Consider the following 13,601-nt stretch of genomic DNA (forward strand, 5'->3'; position numbering starts at 1 on the left):
TATGACAATTGATAATGACAAAGCGGTAGATGGCAGCACAGCACGTGAAGACGCAATCATTCACGTCTACATGTTATCTTGACGGCTGTAAGAGGTTGTATGAGTGACACAAGTTAGAGTAGACGTTATTTTACGAACCCAACGACTTGATGTTCAAACTGTTATCTACTTCTGCAGCTTCTACGCTGATAGTAATTCTATGCAAATTAATGCACCGTGTGACGAAGCTTTTCTTGACTTCCTGAGAAACAGCCAATCGTATCGTCTCCAGCCTGCTGAGCTCGCTGCTAGCAGGACGCTGCTTTTACACTGGTCCAAGGAGTGGCGGAGACATTGAGCGATAGACTGGATTGACATAGTGGATGCCTCTATGATCGACCTAACGTTACAGCGCATTAAACCACATCACGTTTGCACGAGGTAAGTTTAACGGTTAGGTACGGTCAATACCTAGGCCATTGGTCTTTTGTTTAAAACGCAGGCAAGTAACGTCGTTAGCATGGTAGTAGCATCGCTGCGTTTATTGCTAGGTAAATTAGCCCAGTGGCTAAATCGGCTAGCAGGCTACAGTCTTAATGTTATTTCGGCTTTGTCCCCGGTTACCGTTTAGCACTTTTTCATTTGGCGTAGCACTGTAGGTATTGCTTATCTAGTTGGTGTAACTATCTTAAATGGTTCGATTCCCTATGAACACACACTGCCAGTGTCACTGGCGAACCGGACTTGACTAGACCAGCTACAACTAGCGGGTAGCTTCTTGATAGGGGCAGCTAGCAAACTGTGACATTTCAACGGGGGCACAGGAGGAATTATAGAATCCCACCATGTCAGCAAGCACCAGCTTGATACGAGAGAATGTAGCAGACAAGACTCAGAGACGGGAAAGACGGGATGTAAAAATGGAAAGTAATTCTCCATGTCCAGATTAGCAAGGGATTATCGCTACACAAGTCAAGGGCACATAAACTGGTTACGAGACTACCGTAACTCTTGCGTTGATTAGGCTAAAGTTGCCGGTTCTAATATTACGATCGGTAATAGACTGTTTAGTTGTTCGTATAGGCTAAAGTGTGTACAACAACCTTTTCCAAAACCAGCCTGGATTCAATGTGAGCTTGTCCCGTAACTGACCAGACAGCCTTCGACAGGTACCACTTATTACATAAATGTCAGTCACGTGTGTATTTAGCAACTTTACTTAGGCGTCATCAGCCAAATGGTTTGTTGCCAACCCCAATAAATTGACTGATTTGATCACATGCTAGTATATGACACATCTGTCATTGCTGTAAACTTATAGCCAAGCCTGGGTGACTATGGTCAAGGCTGCTGGTAAAGATGAGTCTGACATATACGTAATAATATACTCTATACATTGCTATATTTAGGCCTACTTTGTACAGCCTTTGACTGCAAAAATGAAGACAACGATACAATAAATAACATCCGGCCTTAAAATGACTTCAAAAGAGAAGCTAGAAATAGCTTTCCAGAGAAAAACGAGAACTGTAAAGCGATACAAAGACTCTTTAGTTGCACCAGACATGTGCGGTGGGCTTTTTAGCTAGCAGCACCACCCTCTAACTTCTCACATTAATATGACGGGACGGAGGCAACACTTGCGGGGGTGTCGGCATAAGTGACTGCTGCGGTAGCAAAGCAAGCTAGACGCCTCCATGGGTTGTAACTTTATTGACGTTGTGTCAAGGACCATCTTTCCTGCTTCAATTTGAATGACTGTTCAGATTTATAAGCCTGATGTTCTTAGGATTCATATGCATACAGGCTGGGTGAGATAATCTCTCTGGTTTAATCATAATCTGGATAGTTTGCATTGACTGGGTGTAGTAATGTACAGCCTGGCGGTTAGAGCTGACCTCTAACCTCTGGTTGACACAGCCAGGGCACTGGTTGGCTAATGGGGACCCTCATGGCTAGAAATATAAGGATAAAGCCTTCTCTCTCTGCCCTATCACCCCTCATGACTTGCTGTTTAGGAAATACGGACGGATTAATAACACCTCACCCTGCAGTTGATCTGAGCTTAGCCTGCAACCTCGGGCTGTTAGGGATGGGTACAGCTCAGTGGCAGAGCATCGGACAGCAGCTCTAGAGCTTGCAGGTTCAAATTCCCCCATTTGTCATTTTGGATAAAAGCATCTATCAAATGATTATCTACATTCTGAATCCTGGTCTTTTCCATCAGTCTAGCCTGTGGCAGTTCTGTTTGGAACAGGACAGGGCAAACTCACTGCCACTATAACCCTGCCACATAATAACACATTCAGCTGGAGTGTGTGTGTGTGAGAGAGAGAAAAGATAGTCTTCCCTTGGTACATATTAGATCACTGTTTTTCCTTCTTGGTCCTGCATGTCACACAGGAAGCCTTGCTGGGCTCACCGTGGCGTCAGCTGGTCACTAAAATAATTTTGAAAACAGATATGATCAGTTATTAGAACAACATACCTCTTAAATGACATACCCTAACTGATACCCATCGAACATTGACCTCATCGCCGGTCCGCGGTCTGATACGGATAATTATTTCCCTCCTCTGACGTCATCTTCAAAATGTGCAATATCGAGGAGTCAGCTGAGTTTGACCAAATAACTTATATTTTACCATCCAGGCGATACTGAAGACATCAACGGCGACAAAGAAATTGTCAACTTTCTAAAAGAGTTGCAATTTGTGTTGGAATTGGAGCCATTTTAGCAGAACAGTGGGGAGAGGGAGGGGGAGAGGGGATCAAATCTGTGACTTTTTGACTCATCGTCACATGCTTCGCCATTGAGCTACCCCCCCCCCCCCCCCCCCCAAACATGTCCTATTCAGGGTTAATCCCAGCCATGGTTTATAGGCACAAACTGTAACCCCTCACACCACATTGAATATCCCAGTCGTGAGAAAGGCAGCTTGGATTCTCCCTCCTCCTCAACCGGATCTGACTCCGACCCACTGCAAAGTTTAAGGATGCTTTTTTTTTCCAATATTTTTTTTTCCCCTGACAAATATATCCAATCAGAGACGGTTTCAGCGCGTGGCCCAACAGCTCAGTGTGCTATAAGACCATGCTGGGCATGTTGGCACATTCTCTCTTCTGTGTCCCTTGGTTGGGTCCTGTGAAAGGAGCACCGGCTCCTGTGAGGACAGTGTTCATGCCCTCCAGTGTTCATGCCCTCCAGTGTTCATGCCCTCCAGTGTTCATGCCCTCCAGCGTGCATGCCCTCCAGCGTGCATGCCCTCCAGCGTTCATGCCCTCCAGCGTTCATGCCCTCCAGCGTTCATGCCCTCCAGCGTGCATGCCCTCCAGTGTTCATGCCCTCCAGCGTTCATGCCCTCCAGCGTGCATGCCCTCCAGCGTTCATGCCCTCCAGCGTTCATGCCCTCCAGCGTGCATGCCCTCCAGCGTTCATGCCCTCCAGCGTTCATGCCCTCCAGCGTTCATGCCCTCCAGTGTGCATGCCCTCCAGCGTTCATGCCCTCCAGCGTGCATGCCCTCCAGTGTTCATGCCCTCCAGCGTTCATGCCCTCCAGCGTGCATGCCCTCCAGTGTGCATGCCCTCCAGCGTTCATGCCCTCCAGCGTTCATGCCCTCCAGTGTGCATGCCCTCCAGCGTTCATGCCCTCCAGCGTGCATGCCCTCCAGTGTGCATGCCCTCCAGCGTTCATGCCCTCCAGCGTTCATGCCCTCCAGCGTTCATGCCCTTCAGTGTGCATGCCCTCCAGCGTTCATGCCCTCCAGCGTTCATGCCCTCCAGTGTTCATGCCCTCCAGCGTTCATGCCCTCCAGCGTGCATGCCCTCCAGCGTTCATGCCCTCCAGCGTTCATGCCCTCCAGCGTTCATGCCCTCCAGCGTTCATGCCCTCCAGTGTGCATGCCCTCCAGCGTTCATGCCCTCCAGCGTGCATGCCCTCCAGTGTTCATGCCCTCCAGCGTTCATGCCCTCCAGCGTGCATGCCCTCCAGTGTGCATGCCCTCCAGCGTGCATGCCCTCCAGCGTTCATGCCCTCCAGTTTTCATGCCCTCCAGCGTTCATGCCCTCCAGTGTGCATGCCCTCCAGCGTTCATGCCCTCCAGTGTGCATGCCAGTGTGGGAGGCCCTGTAGCAGCAACATCCACACTGAGGTTTAGGGGAGGCCTGCTTCTCCTGGATGGAGGGGGGTTTGCATGTATTACTGCTTGTTATTTTAGTACTGTATTTTCACACTGTACTCCTGTGTGTGTGTGCGGTCTTGTGTGACTGCTTGCGTGCTTGTGTGTGCGTGTGCCTCAGCAGAGTAGCACCATGGCAGAGCCGAACCAGAGGCCCCCGGCCAGGAAGATGTCCACAGCTGGGGACAGCCTGTACAAGGTGCTGGGCCTGGAGAAGGGGGCTACCGCAGAGGACATCAAGAAGGCCTACAGGTGCGGGAGGAAGGGGGAGGGAGGGGGCGAGGAGAAGGAGGGAGAAGTTCCTCTACTGGTTCACGACAAGACAGTATGGTCCCTGTAACAAGAACGGGTCGTTAGTCATAATCTGTTTAAGATTTAAAATCAGTGAACTTTTCATTTGTTTTTCTTGACTAACCTCTTTCCCCTGCCTCTATCCCTCTCGCTCTCTCCAGGAAATTAGCGTTGAAGTATCACCCAGACAAGAACCCAGACAACCCGGAGGCAGCAGACAAGTTCAAGGAGATCAACAACGCCAACTCCATCCTGAACGACGACACCAAGAGGAAGATCTATGACGAGTACGGCTCCATGGGGCTCTACGTGTCGGAGCAGTTCGGGGAGGAGAGCGTCAAGTACTACTTCCTAATGTCCAAGTGGTGGTTCAAGGTGAGATCCTGCTGTCTCTCTCTGTCGCTCTGTCTCTCTGTGTCGCTGTCTGTCACTCTCTCTGTGTCTCTCTCTCTGTCTCTCTCTGTCTCTCTGTGTCTCTGTCTGTCGCTCTCTCTGTCTGTCGCTCTCTTTGTCTCTCTGTCTGTCTCTCTCTGTCTCTCTCTCTCTATTTCTTTCTTTCTCTGTGGGTGTCTCTGTCTCTCTGTGGGTGTCTCTGTCTCTCTCTCTGTCTCTCTCTCTGTCACTCTCTCTGTCTCTCTCCCACCCACGTCCCTCCTCCTCCAGCCTTGAGTGAAACACGTAGCAGACACACAATAGACCTGAGGAGGTGCAGCATCCAGAGATGGTGACGTCGCCTGGCCTTGACAAGCAGCAGTGGACAGCTAGAGGCTTATCAGAGACAGCTACAGTACAGCACAGTATAGCCACAGCTACAGGTCTGATCTAGACAGCTACAGTACAGCACAGTATAGCCACAGGTACAGGTCTGATCTAAACAGCTAAAGGTCTGATCTAGACAGCTACAGGTCTGATCTAAACAGCTAGCTCTGGATGCTCCTGGCTGCTCTCCTCTGGCAGTGCTGGTCTAGATCTGATGTGTGGTGGGGAGAGGGCAGAGGGCTGGTGTCTCCAGCTATGCCCCGCTGACTGCACATGGAAGGTGCGTCCAATACTGTGTGTTTGGTGTGTTTCTGTGTGTTACTGTGTAACGTGTGTGTGTGTGTGTGTTGCAGTCCCTGGTGCTGTGCTGCACGGTGTTCTCCTGCTGCTGCTGCTGCTGCTGCTGTTGTTTCTGCTGTGGGAAATGTAAACCTCCAGAAGATGATGAAAACTACCAGTACGTCGACCCTGAAGATCTGGAGGCTCAGATCAAGGCCGAACAAGACGGAGGTGAGATGGAGGGAGGGAGGGAGGGAGGGAGGGGGGAGAGATGTTTTAGGCATTTACAAGAAGGTAAAGAAGGAAGGAGTGATGGAGGAGTTACAGGGGTAGTGGATGATGATGGAGGGCAAGAAAGTTTGTTTTTTGTCCTTGTCCTTGGCTTTTCCTCCCTCCCCCTCCCCTCTCCTCCTCTCCTGGTGCTCCACCACCCCTCCCCCCTCCCCTCCTCCTTCCCCTCTCCTCCAGTAACAGGCCTGTCCACAGATGTCCTTTCTTCAGCCTGAGTAGACTCTGTCGCTTCCTGTCAGGGCAGGAGCAGGAGGGGGGGGCGCAGCAGATGGGGCCAGACAGTGTGTGTGCCTGCACACATACACACATTACATTTGTGTGTGTGTGTGGGCTCTCTAGCTAGATTACCGTACATGGAATTAGGGGGAGAAGAGCAGGGGTGAGGGAGGATGGGGGCAGGAGGAGGAGGAGGCGAGAGGGGGAGGAGGGGGCGAGAGGGAGGGGTAGAGGAAGAGGGGTCTAACATTAACAGCATGTAGTCTCTGTGATCAGTATCGTTTCAGTGTGTCATCACCCCATCCTGTAGAGGTAGGAAACTGAATGTACTGAGGACCGTGATGCCTGTCTTGCTTCTGCCAGGCGTAGGTGTGTGTGTACACCTGTGTGTGTTTGGGAGGTCAGTGATACAGGCAGTTGCGTAACTGAGGGCTGGTTACCGTGGCAGCTGGGCAGACTACAGCTACATTGATCCGTTTTTCTAAACGTTTAAAAACACGAAGACGCTTTCTAACGTCCTGTAAAGCCCTCCGACAGAGGAACCACCTGGACTGCTCCCAGGAAAGCTGTGTGAGCAGCTGTAGCGCTGTGTCCTCATGAGAAGCCAGCAGCCTTCATCCTCCTCATCCTCACCCCCAGGCGACGTGGTGATCGTGGGGCAGCCGTTGCTCGGCCCAGCAGTGAGTCCTGGTTCTGCTCCGGAGAACCCAGCAGTGAGTCCTGCTTCTGCTCTGGAGAACCCAACAGTGAGTCCTAGTTCTGCTCTGGAGAACCCGGCTCTGCCCAGCGCCGGGACAGAGAACCCTGGGGAAACGCTCCCGGAAGCCAAATGACTCGTAAGAAACCAGTCTGCTGCCCTGCTCCTATAATCCACCCGTCATCCATCTCACTGCAGCGGCATCCCTGCTCCTGTCATCCACACCTGTCCTCCATTTTGGATCTGCGACTGCTGCTCGGTGCATGGACACGCGTGCCTGTCCGTCCTCCATTTCGTTTTGAGTTTTTTGTCGTGTCATGTTTCCTGCCTGTCGTGTGCTCGGGTCATCGCTGTGCTGATGTGATGGTGCCTGGCTGCATGGCTTACCTGGAGCGCTCCACTCTGCAAACCAAAACATCTGTTCTGTCATGTGACCTTAGTGTGTGTGAGAAGGACAAGTGTGTGTGTGTGATGTGGACAGGGGTGTGTGTGTGTTCTAGTAGGAGTCTACCTCTCCTGATGTGAACCACCGCTGTCCAACCACAGCCAGCCATCTGCTGGTGCTCTGTTACCTTGATCATCCACACACCCCTTACACACACACACACCCCTTACACACACACACACACACACACACGCACACACCCCTTACATACACACACACACACACACACACCCCTTACACACACACACACACACACACACCCCTTACATACACACACACACACCTTACATACACACAATGTCTGTGTGTCCTGTTTATCAACACCTGTGTGGATGTGTCCATCATCTTCATCTCTCCAGGAGGCATGGGTTACATCTTCACAGGATGTCTGTCATTCCATCATAGCTGCTGGGTAAAGGATGACCTCAGGATGACCTCAGTTCTCACTGAGCTTGAGAGACAGCTGTAGCTTCTGAAGAAGATGACATCACAGAATTGATGGCTGCCTCACGTCCCATTCTCTCTACACAGCATCTCTTCTGGCGGTGTCTGTGGGTTTGACTGTGTACATTTTCAAAATGGCCACAGATGTATTTTTCCATCCCTAAGTACGGACTTGGTTGAGAAAAGCTCAAATTTTGAGTGTTTGTTATGCACGGCCAATCAGCACAGATGTTTAAAAGGCTGCTGACCAGCATTTATTGGTAAAGGGCTCAGAAATGTGACCCGTAGTGAGAGAGTGGAGATGTTCCTCTGGTGTGGTGAGAGAGGAGATGTTCCTCTGGTGTGGTGAGAGAGGTGAGATGTTCCTCTGGTGTGGTGAGAGAGGAGATGTTCCTCTGGTGTGGTGAGAGAGGTGAGGTGTTCCTCTGGTGTGGTGAGAGAGTGGAGGTGTTCCTCTGGTGTGGTGAGAGAGGTGAGGTGTTCCTCTGGTGTGGTGAGAGAGTGGAGGTGTTCCTCTGGTGTGGTGAGAGAGGTGAGGTGTTCCTCTGGTGTGGTGAGAGAGGAGAGGTTTCTCTGGTGTGGTGAGAGAGTGGAGATGTTCCTCTGGTGTGGTGAGAGAGGTGAGGTGTTCCTCTGGTGTGGTGAGAGAGTGGAGGTGTTCCTCTGGTGTGGTGAGAGAGTGGAGATGTTCCTCTGGTGTGGTGAGAGAGTGGAGATGTTCCTCTGGTGTGGTGAGAGAGTGGAGATGTTCCTCTGGTGTGGTGAGAGTGGAGATGTTCCTCTGGTGTGGTGAGAGAGTGGAGATGTTCCTCTGGTGTGGTGAGAGAGGAGATGTTCCTCTGGTGTGGTGAGAGTGGAGATGTTCCTCTGGTGTGGTGAGAGAGTGGAGATGTTCCTCTGGTGTGGTGAGAGAGTGGAGATGTTCCTCTGGTGTGGTGAGAGAGTGGAGATGTTCCTCTGTCTAAGCTCCCTCTCCATTCTGCTGCGTGTGGTGTGTGGATTCTGTCTTCAGGAAAGTGACTGTGTGGATGTCCTGGGAAGAGCAGGTAGGTGTCTTAAGACACTGTATACTCACATACCTGGTACACAAGCACACAGATGGTACACAATGGGATATTTTTTTATCTACTGCAGGGTGCTGGTAGATGAGATCTCTATAGTTTTACTGCAGGGTGCTGTTAGATGAGATCTCTAGTTCTACTGCAGGTCTCTTAGACTTCTCTGTAGATCCCAGTCCTGTTGCTTGGTTAGGCAGCAGTTTAACTTTCTAACCTTTGAACCCCGTAAACCCTCCACTCCTCCCTGCTGGTGGTCTCAGCACACCGTCCAGGTAGTCCTGTCTAATCATCCACCCGATGACTGGAACCAGAGGGTCAGCCTCTGGTCATCTGTTCTCCTGGCTGCCAGGAACATTCCAGCTTGAGGCAGTCTTTGTTTGTTCACTTGGAATCAATGTTTTTTTAGATTCAGGCTTTCTCTATTGCTTACTTTGTCTCTCTCTCCTCCCTCTCTCCCTCCAGGTGCTCATGGCCCTATCGTGATCCAGCCTCATTCCTCCACTGTCCCCTCTGAGCCCTCTGCCCCTGCAACCAACCAGCCCTCCTCCAAGCCCCAGCCCTGACCCCCCCTTGCCCAGCCAGCCAGCCCAGCCACAGCTCCCCCCGGCAGGCAGGGCCAGCTCAAAGGGCCCTGGAGGGAGGCCCTCCTGGAGCTCCTCCCACCACATGCAGCCGTGGACTCTCTGGTGCCAGCCAGACCCCCCCCCCCCCCCCCCTCCCCTCTCCCAGGGCTGTGCCACAGGACTGAAGGACACAAGGCTTGTTGCCTGAAGACCTGGACTTACAGATACCCCCCCCCCCCCAGTCTCCCTCTCTGTCTTCTCTGCCCCCTACAGGGTGTGAGGGGGGGCTCTCTGATGCATGCGTTAGGTCTGACTGACTGCATGTCCCCACTGTACAGAACTGACACACCCTGCTAACCCTCTATGCAGCCCCCTCACACACACACACACACACACACACACACACACACTGCTACAGCCCCCTCACACCTCCTCTTCACCAGCACCCTTCATCACCACTCCCTCAACTTCCACTCTCGTCAGACTCTGACATCAAAAAACACCCCCCATCTCCCTCACCCCCCATCTCCCTCACCCCCATCACCAGCCAGGCCCGAGGCAGCCAGGTCTCTGAGGCAGCCAGGTCTCTGAGGCAGCCAGGCCTCTGCCTCTGAGGCAGTCTGGCTTCAGTGATTCATTCTCTTTGTTTATAGTTGTGTTTGATGCTTTTCATTTTGCTCAAGATATATTTTGCTTATTTTCTCAAATGCCAGTTGTAATTTTGCGCTGTTCGCATTCTCCTTTTGTAACGTCAAGATGAAGATGATAGACCAAAGCCAAACTAGCCACGCCACTAGCACCCTGCGACCACTAGCACCCTGACCTCCAGAGAGTTGAAGGGAGGGAAAATGCTGTTAGCGACGGTGAGATTTTCCTTTAGCCAATAGACACGTTGTGGGAGGAGCTGGCGCCCCTGGTCCAATGGGAAGCCTGTGATGTGAGGTGTGTGTTCTGGAGTGAGGTGTCCACCTCCCCCGCCCTCACACACCCCTACAGAGAACAGCCTAACTCTTCTGTCTGACCTGGGCACATTCTGCCCCTACACCAAGGTCTGTACCAGGGGCTATGCACTTATTATTATGATTTATATATTTCTGTTTTTTAGACTGTGACACGGGTTAATAGTGACAGCCAGCTGCTGCAGGTATAGCTGCATGTGGCCTCCTGCCTGCTTACTGCCCCACCTGGCTCTGTAGCTCCGCCCCCCACCTGGATCTGTAGCTCCGCCCCCCTGCTGGGGGAGGAGAGGGAACAGAGAACTGTGTGTGCGTGTGTGTGTGACAGGAGAAGTTGTCGTTGTGTTTCCCAGCAGAGAGGAAGAGGGTGCTCACAGCTGTGTCAGGGTGAGTCGACCTCGAGCGTTAGTTAACTTACTAACTCAACACCGATGTCAAAGCAAACCACTGAACCACTGACCTTGAAGCTTTGGATTTTTATGTTGCTCTGAAAAAAAGTGTTTACATGAATTTATCAGTAGCTTCAATTTATTACTGGAATTTTTAGCACCTTTTTAAAATAAAATGACACATAGTATTAGCCAAAACATTCACGTTTTTTTTCATTTTTTCTGTGATTCATGACACACTAAAGCATTTCAACTTAGATTTATGTCTGGAAATCTGTGAGAAAAGAGGAGATTATTATTTATTACTGAAATCTCTATCAGCTGTAAATACTGATGGTGGGGGTGTGACATGCAACCAATGTTTTTGAAACTTGTTGTGAATGGCGATGTTTTAACAGAGATGTTTTAACAGTCAGTCTCATTTTTTATTGTTCAAATTGTCGTTTATTTTCTCTCTTGTTTTAATGAGTAAACCATGAGAGGGTGGGTTTAAACTCATGGACTGACACTAGCCAATGACAGGGGAGCTGTCTGATGATTGGATGAAAGACTGTGGTCCTCAGGGATTCACATCCTTCTTCGCAGAGTCCCTGTGGAGGCTGGGAAGAGTGCAGTCCTGGTGCCTAGGAGACCAGGGGACTAGGAGACCAGGACACTAGGAGACCAGGACACTAGGAGACCAGGGGACTAGGAGACCAGGAGACCGGGAGACTAGGAGACCAGGGGACTAGGAGACCAGGGGACTAGGAGACCAGGGGACTAGGAGACTAGGCAATTAAAATACCAGGGACCAAGTGACGAGGGGACTAGAATACCAGGTGACTAGAAGTCTAGGGGACTAAGGAACCAGGTGACTAAAAGACTAGGGGACTAGGTAGGATACCAGGTGATTAGGATACCAGGTGACTGAAGACGTGTCGATGCTCTTTAGTTCTGTCATTCATCGTTTACCACGCTCTCATGGACATGCTGATCTGTAAATGTGTATTTATATGATGATGATGATGATGATTATGAATCTAAACCAATAAAATAAGGGGGATTTATACAACTCCTGTATTGTGCACTACTTCTCTGCATTCCTGAGAGTAGCAGAGAATTAGGTGAGTAACCAATTACAGAACAATGGAGCTGCTGTGTACAAACAGGAATGTTTGTCCTGTCGAGGGAGCAGGGGCTCAGAGGTGCTGGACCAGGCAGGTCAGGTCTGGTCTGGACCGGTCTGGTCTGGACCGGTCTGGTCTGGACTGGACCGGTCTGGACTGGACCGGTCTGGACTGGGAGGATGAATGACACAGATCAGGATGTGTGTTTAGCTTACTCTACACTACTCCAGGCCTCTGGCCTATAAATCTCTGTGTAAGCTCATTATCTGATTAGCTTGGTCTTAGCCCTGTTCAGATGACCAGCAGTCACCCTGGCACAGCCCTAACCAGGAAGTGGAGGAAGTCCAGAGGGTTGGGGAAGGTTGATATGGTCTAGATTACCCACCCCATTGGGCCTGATGGGACGTATGTCTTTTCACTGGGCTAGTATTTCTGACTGGATGTTTATATGTGCGATTACTCACAGATATAATATGTTTAAATCCACTTATAGAGCAGAAACACACAGGAGAATATGTTAACTACCATGTTGAGAGTTCCACAAACCCCAGGGCTCCACATGCTGTAAGCGTTCCACAGGTTCTAGTGTTCCACAGGTTCTCTTGTTACACGGGTTCCACTGTCCTGTCAAGCTGCTTGGATTCAGGACCTTCCCTTCGTGTGAACAGTACTCCATTGAAACACTTATGGATATATTTGTGTGTATCACGATTGGTGAATCAAATGATTTGTGACGCCTGTTTTTTGACCATCAGCTTAAAGCTGATAAATATGGACGCTGGAATGTCCTCCCCACCCAGTGCATTCTCTCTCTCTCCATCCCTCTTCCCCTAAGGGTTAGGGAAGGCCCTTCCTCTTTTAAGGGGTAAGGTATCCCCTTCTCTCTCCCTCAAGACCTCAAGGTGGGGGTTGGTGTGGATAGGTTAGCCCACTGGATGCACCCGTATGCTGTTTGGACAGTAACTCTAGACTGAACAAACACAAGCTAAATATATCAGCAGCACTCTGACACCAGGGAGGAGCACAGGGCTGGGGGATGGAGAGCAATAGAAGGAGAGAGGAAGACAGAGGGAGAGAGAGAGGAAGAGAGGAAGACATAGAGAGGAAGAAAGGGACAGTAGGACAAAGAACTCATGAAGAAAGGGTGAAAGTAAGAAGAAAGGGTATAGGTAGAGAGACTCCGTTTTTCATTTTGACACTAAAGCAAGAGGAGAAACACCAGGAGAAAAGTTGTAGAAGAGGAGAGACAGAAATATCGTCAGCCTTCACTGAGAGAAGAAGAGACAGGACATTACTCTTTGTGTGTGGTGATACTGTGTGTGTGTGTGTGTGTGTGTGTGTGTGTGTGTGTGTCGGCAGGCAGGCAGGATGAGCCTGGGTGCTGCCCCTCGTGGCTCCATGACAACGCTGCAGAAACAGCTAGTGTGTCCCACCTGTCTGGAGATGTTCACCAAGCCGGTGGTCATCCTGCCCTGCCAGCACAACATCTGCAGGAAGTGTGCCAACAACGCCTTCCAGGTGTGTGTGTCAGGGGGGAGGGGTTGTGTCTGTCAAAAAGTCAATAGTGCTCTTCTATTTAAAACACTAAACATGGACAGTACAATCCATCGGACAACACAAATCTTTACATTTTAGAGGAAGTAAACACAGCAGGACTGGCTTCAAGTGTGTGTTTTTCAGTTTGTTCATTGATGACTCGCTTTCCCCCTCTTCCCCCTAACCCCCTCCCTCCTTTCCCCTCCCTCTCCCTCCTCAGGCAGCCAATCCCCTGTGGCAGTCCCGTGGCTCCGCCTCCATGTCCTCGGAGGGGTGTATCCGCTGTCCCTCCTGCCTCCAGGAGGTGGCGCTGGACCGACACGGAGTGTCCGGCCTGCAGAGGAACCTGCTGGTGGAGAACATCATAGAAGTCTACAAACACCACGCCTCCAGGTGCCAGTTTATGACCAGCA

General features: G+C 50.7%; 2 protein-coding genes across 4 annotated transcripts in view; both read left to right on the plus strand.

The window, feature by feature from the left end:
• Positions 1–104: 104 nt before the first annotated feature.
• Positions 105–9,608, plus strand: dnajc5ga (DnaJ (Hsp40) homolog, subfamily C, member 5 gamma a). 3 transcript variants are annotated; one of them, XM_047021096.1, is made up of 6 exons: positions 105–420; positions 4,283–4,410; positions 4,611–4,824; positions 5,562–5,718; positions 6,634–6,830; positions 9,101–9,189. In XM_047021096.1, the coding sequence occupies exons 2-5, from the start codon at positions 4,292–4,294 to the stop codon at positions 6,825–6,827; spliced, it is 684 nt and encodes a 227-aa protein (XP_046877052.1). In that variant the 5' UTR covers positions 105–420; positions 4,283–4,291; the 3' UTR covers positions 6,828–6,830; positions 9,101–9,189. The 3 variants fall into 3 exon arrangements, with proteins under 3 accessions (XP_046877052.1, XP_046877051.1, XP_046877054.1); XM_047021095.1 differs by having other exon boundaries at positions 106–420; positions 4,280–4,410; XM_047021098.1 differs by lacking the exon at positions 6,634–6,830 and having other exon boundaries at positions 259–420; positions 4,280–4,410; positions 9,101–9,608.
• A 3,133-nt stretch (positions 9,609–12,741) lies between these two features.
• trim54 (tripartite motif containing 54) overlaps positions 12,742–13,601 on the plus strand; it is an 8,335-nt gene continuing 7,475 nt past the window's right edge. Inside the window, 3 exon segments of the mRNA XM_047021773.1 lie at positions 12,742–12,821; positions 13,012–13,170; positions 13,409–13,598. Coding sequence (XP_046877729.1) covers positions 13,021–13,170; positions 13,409–13,598 — 340 coding nt within the window. The 5' untranslated portion in view covers positions 12,742–12,821; positions 13,012–13,020.

The sequence above is a fragment of the Hypomesus transpacificus genome, chromosome 6, assembly GCF_021917145.1.
Source record: "Hypomesus transpacificus isolate Combined female chromosome 6, fHypTra1, whole genome shotgun sequence".
In the NCBI taxonomy this organism is placed as follows: domain Eukaryota; kingdom Metazoa; phylum Chordata; class Actinopteri; order Osmeriformes; family Osmeridae; genus Hypomesus; species Hypomesus transpacificus.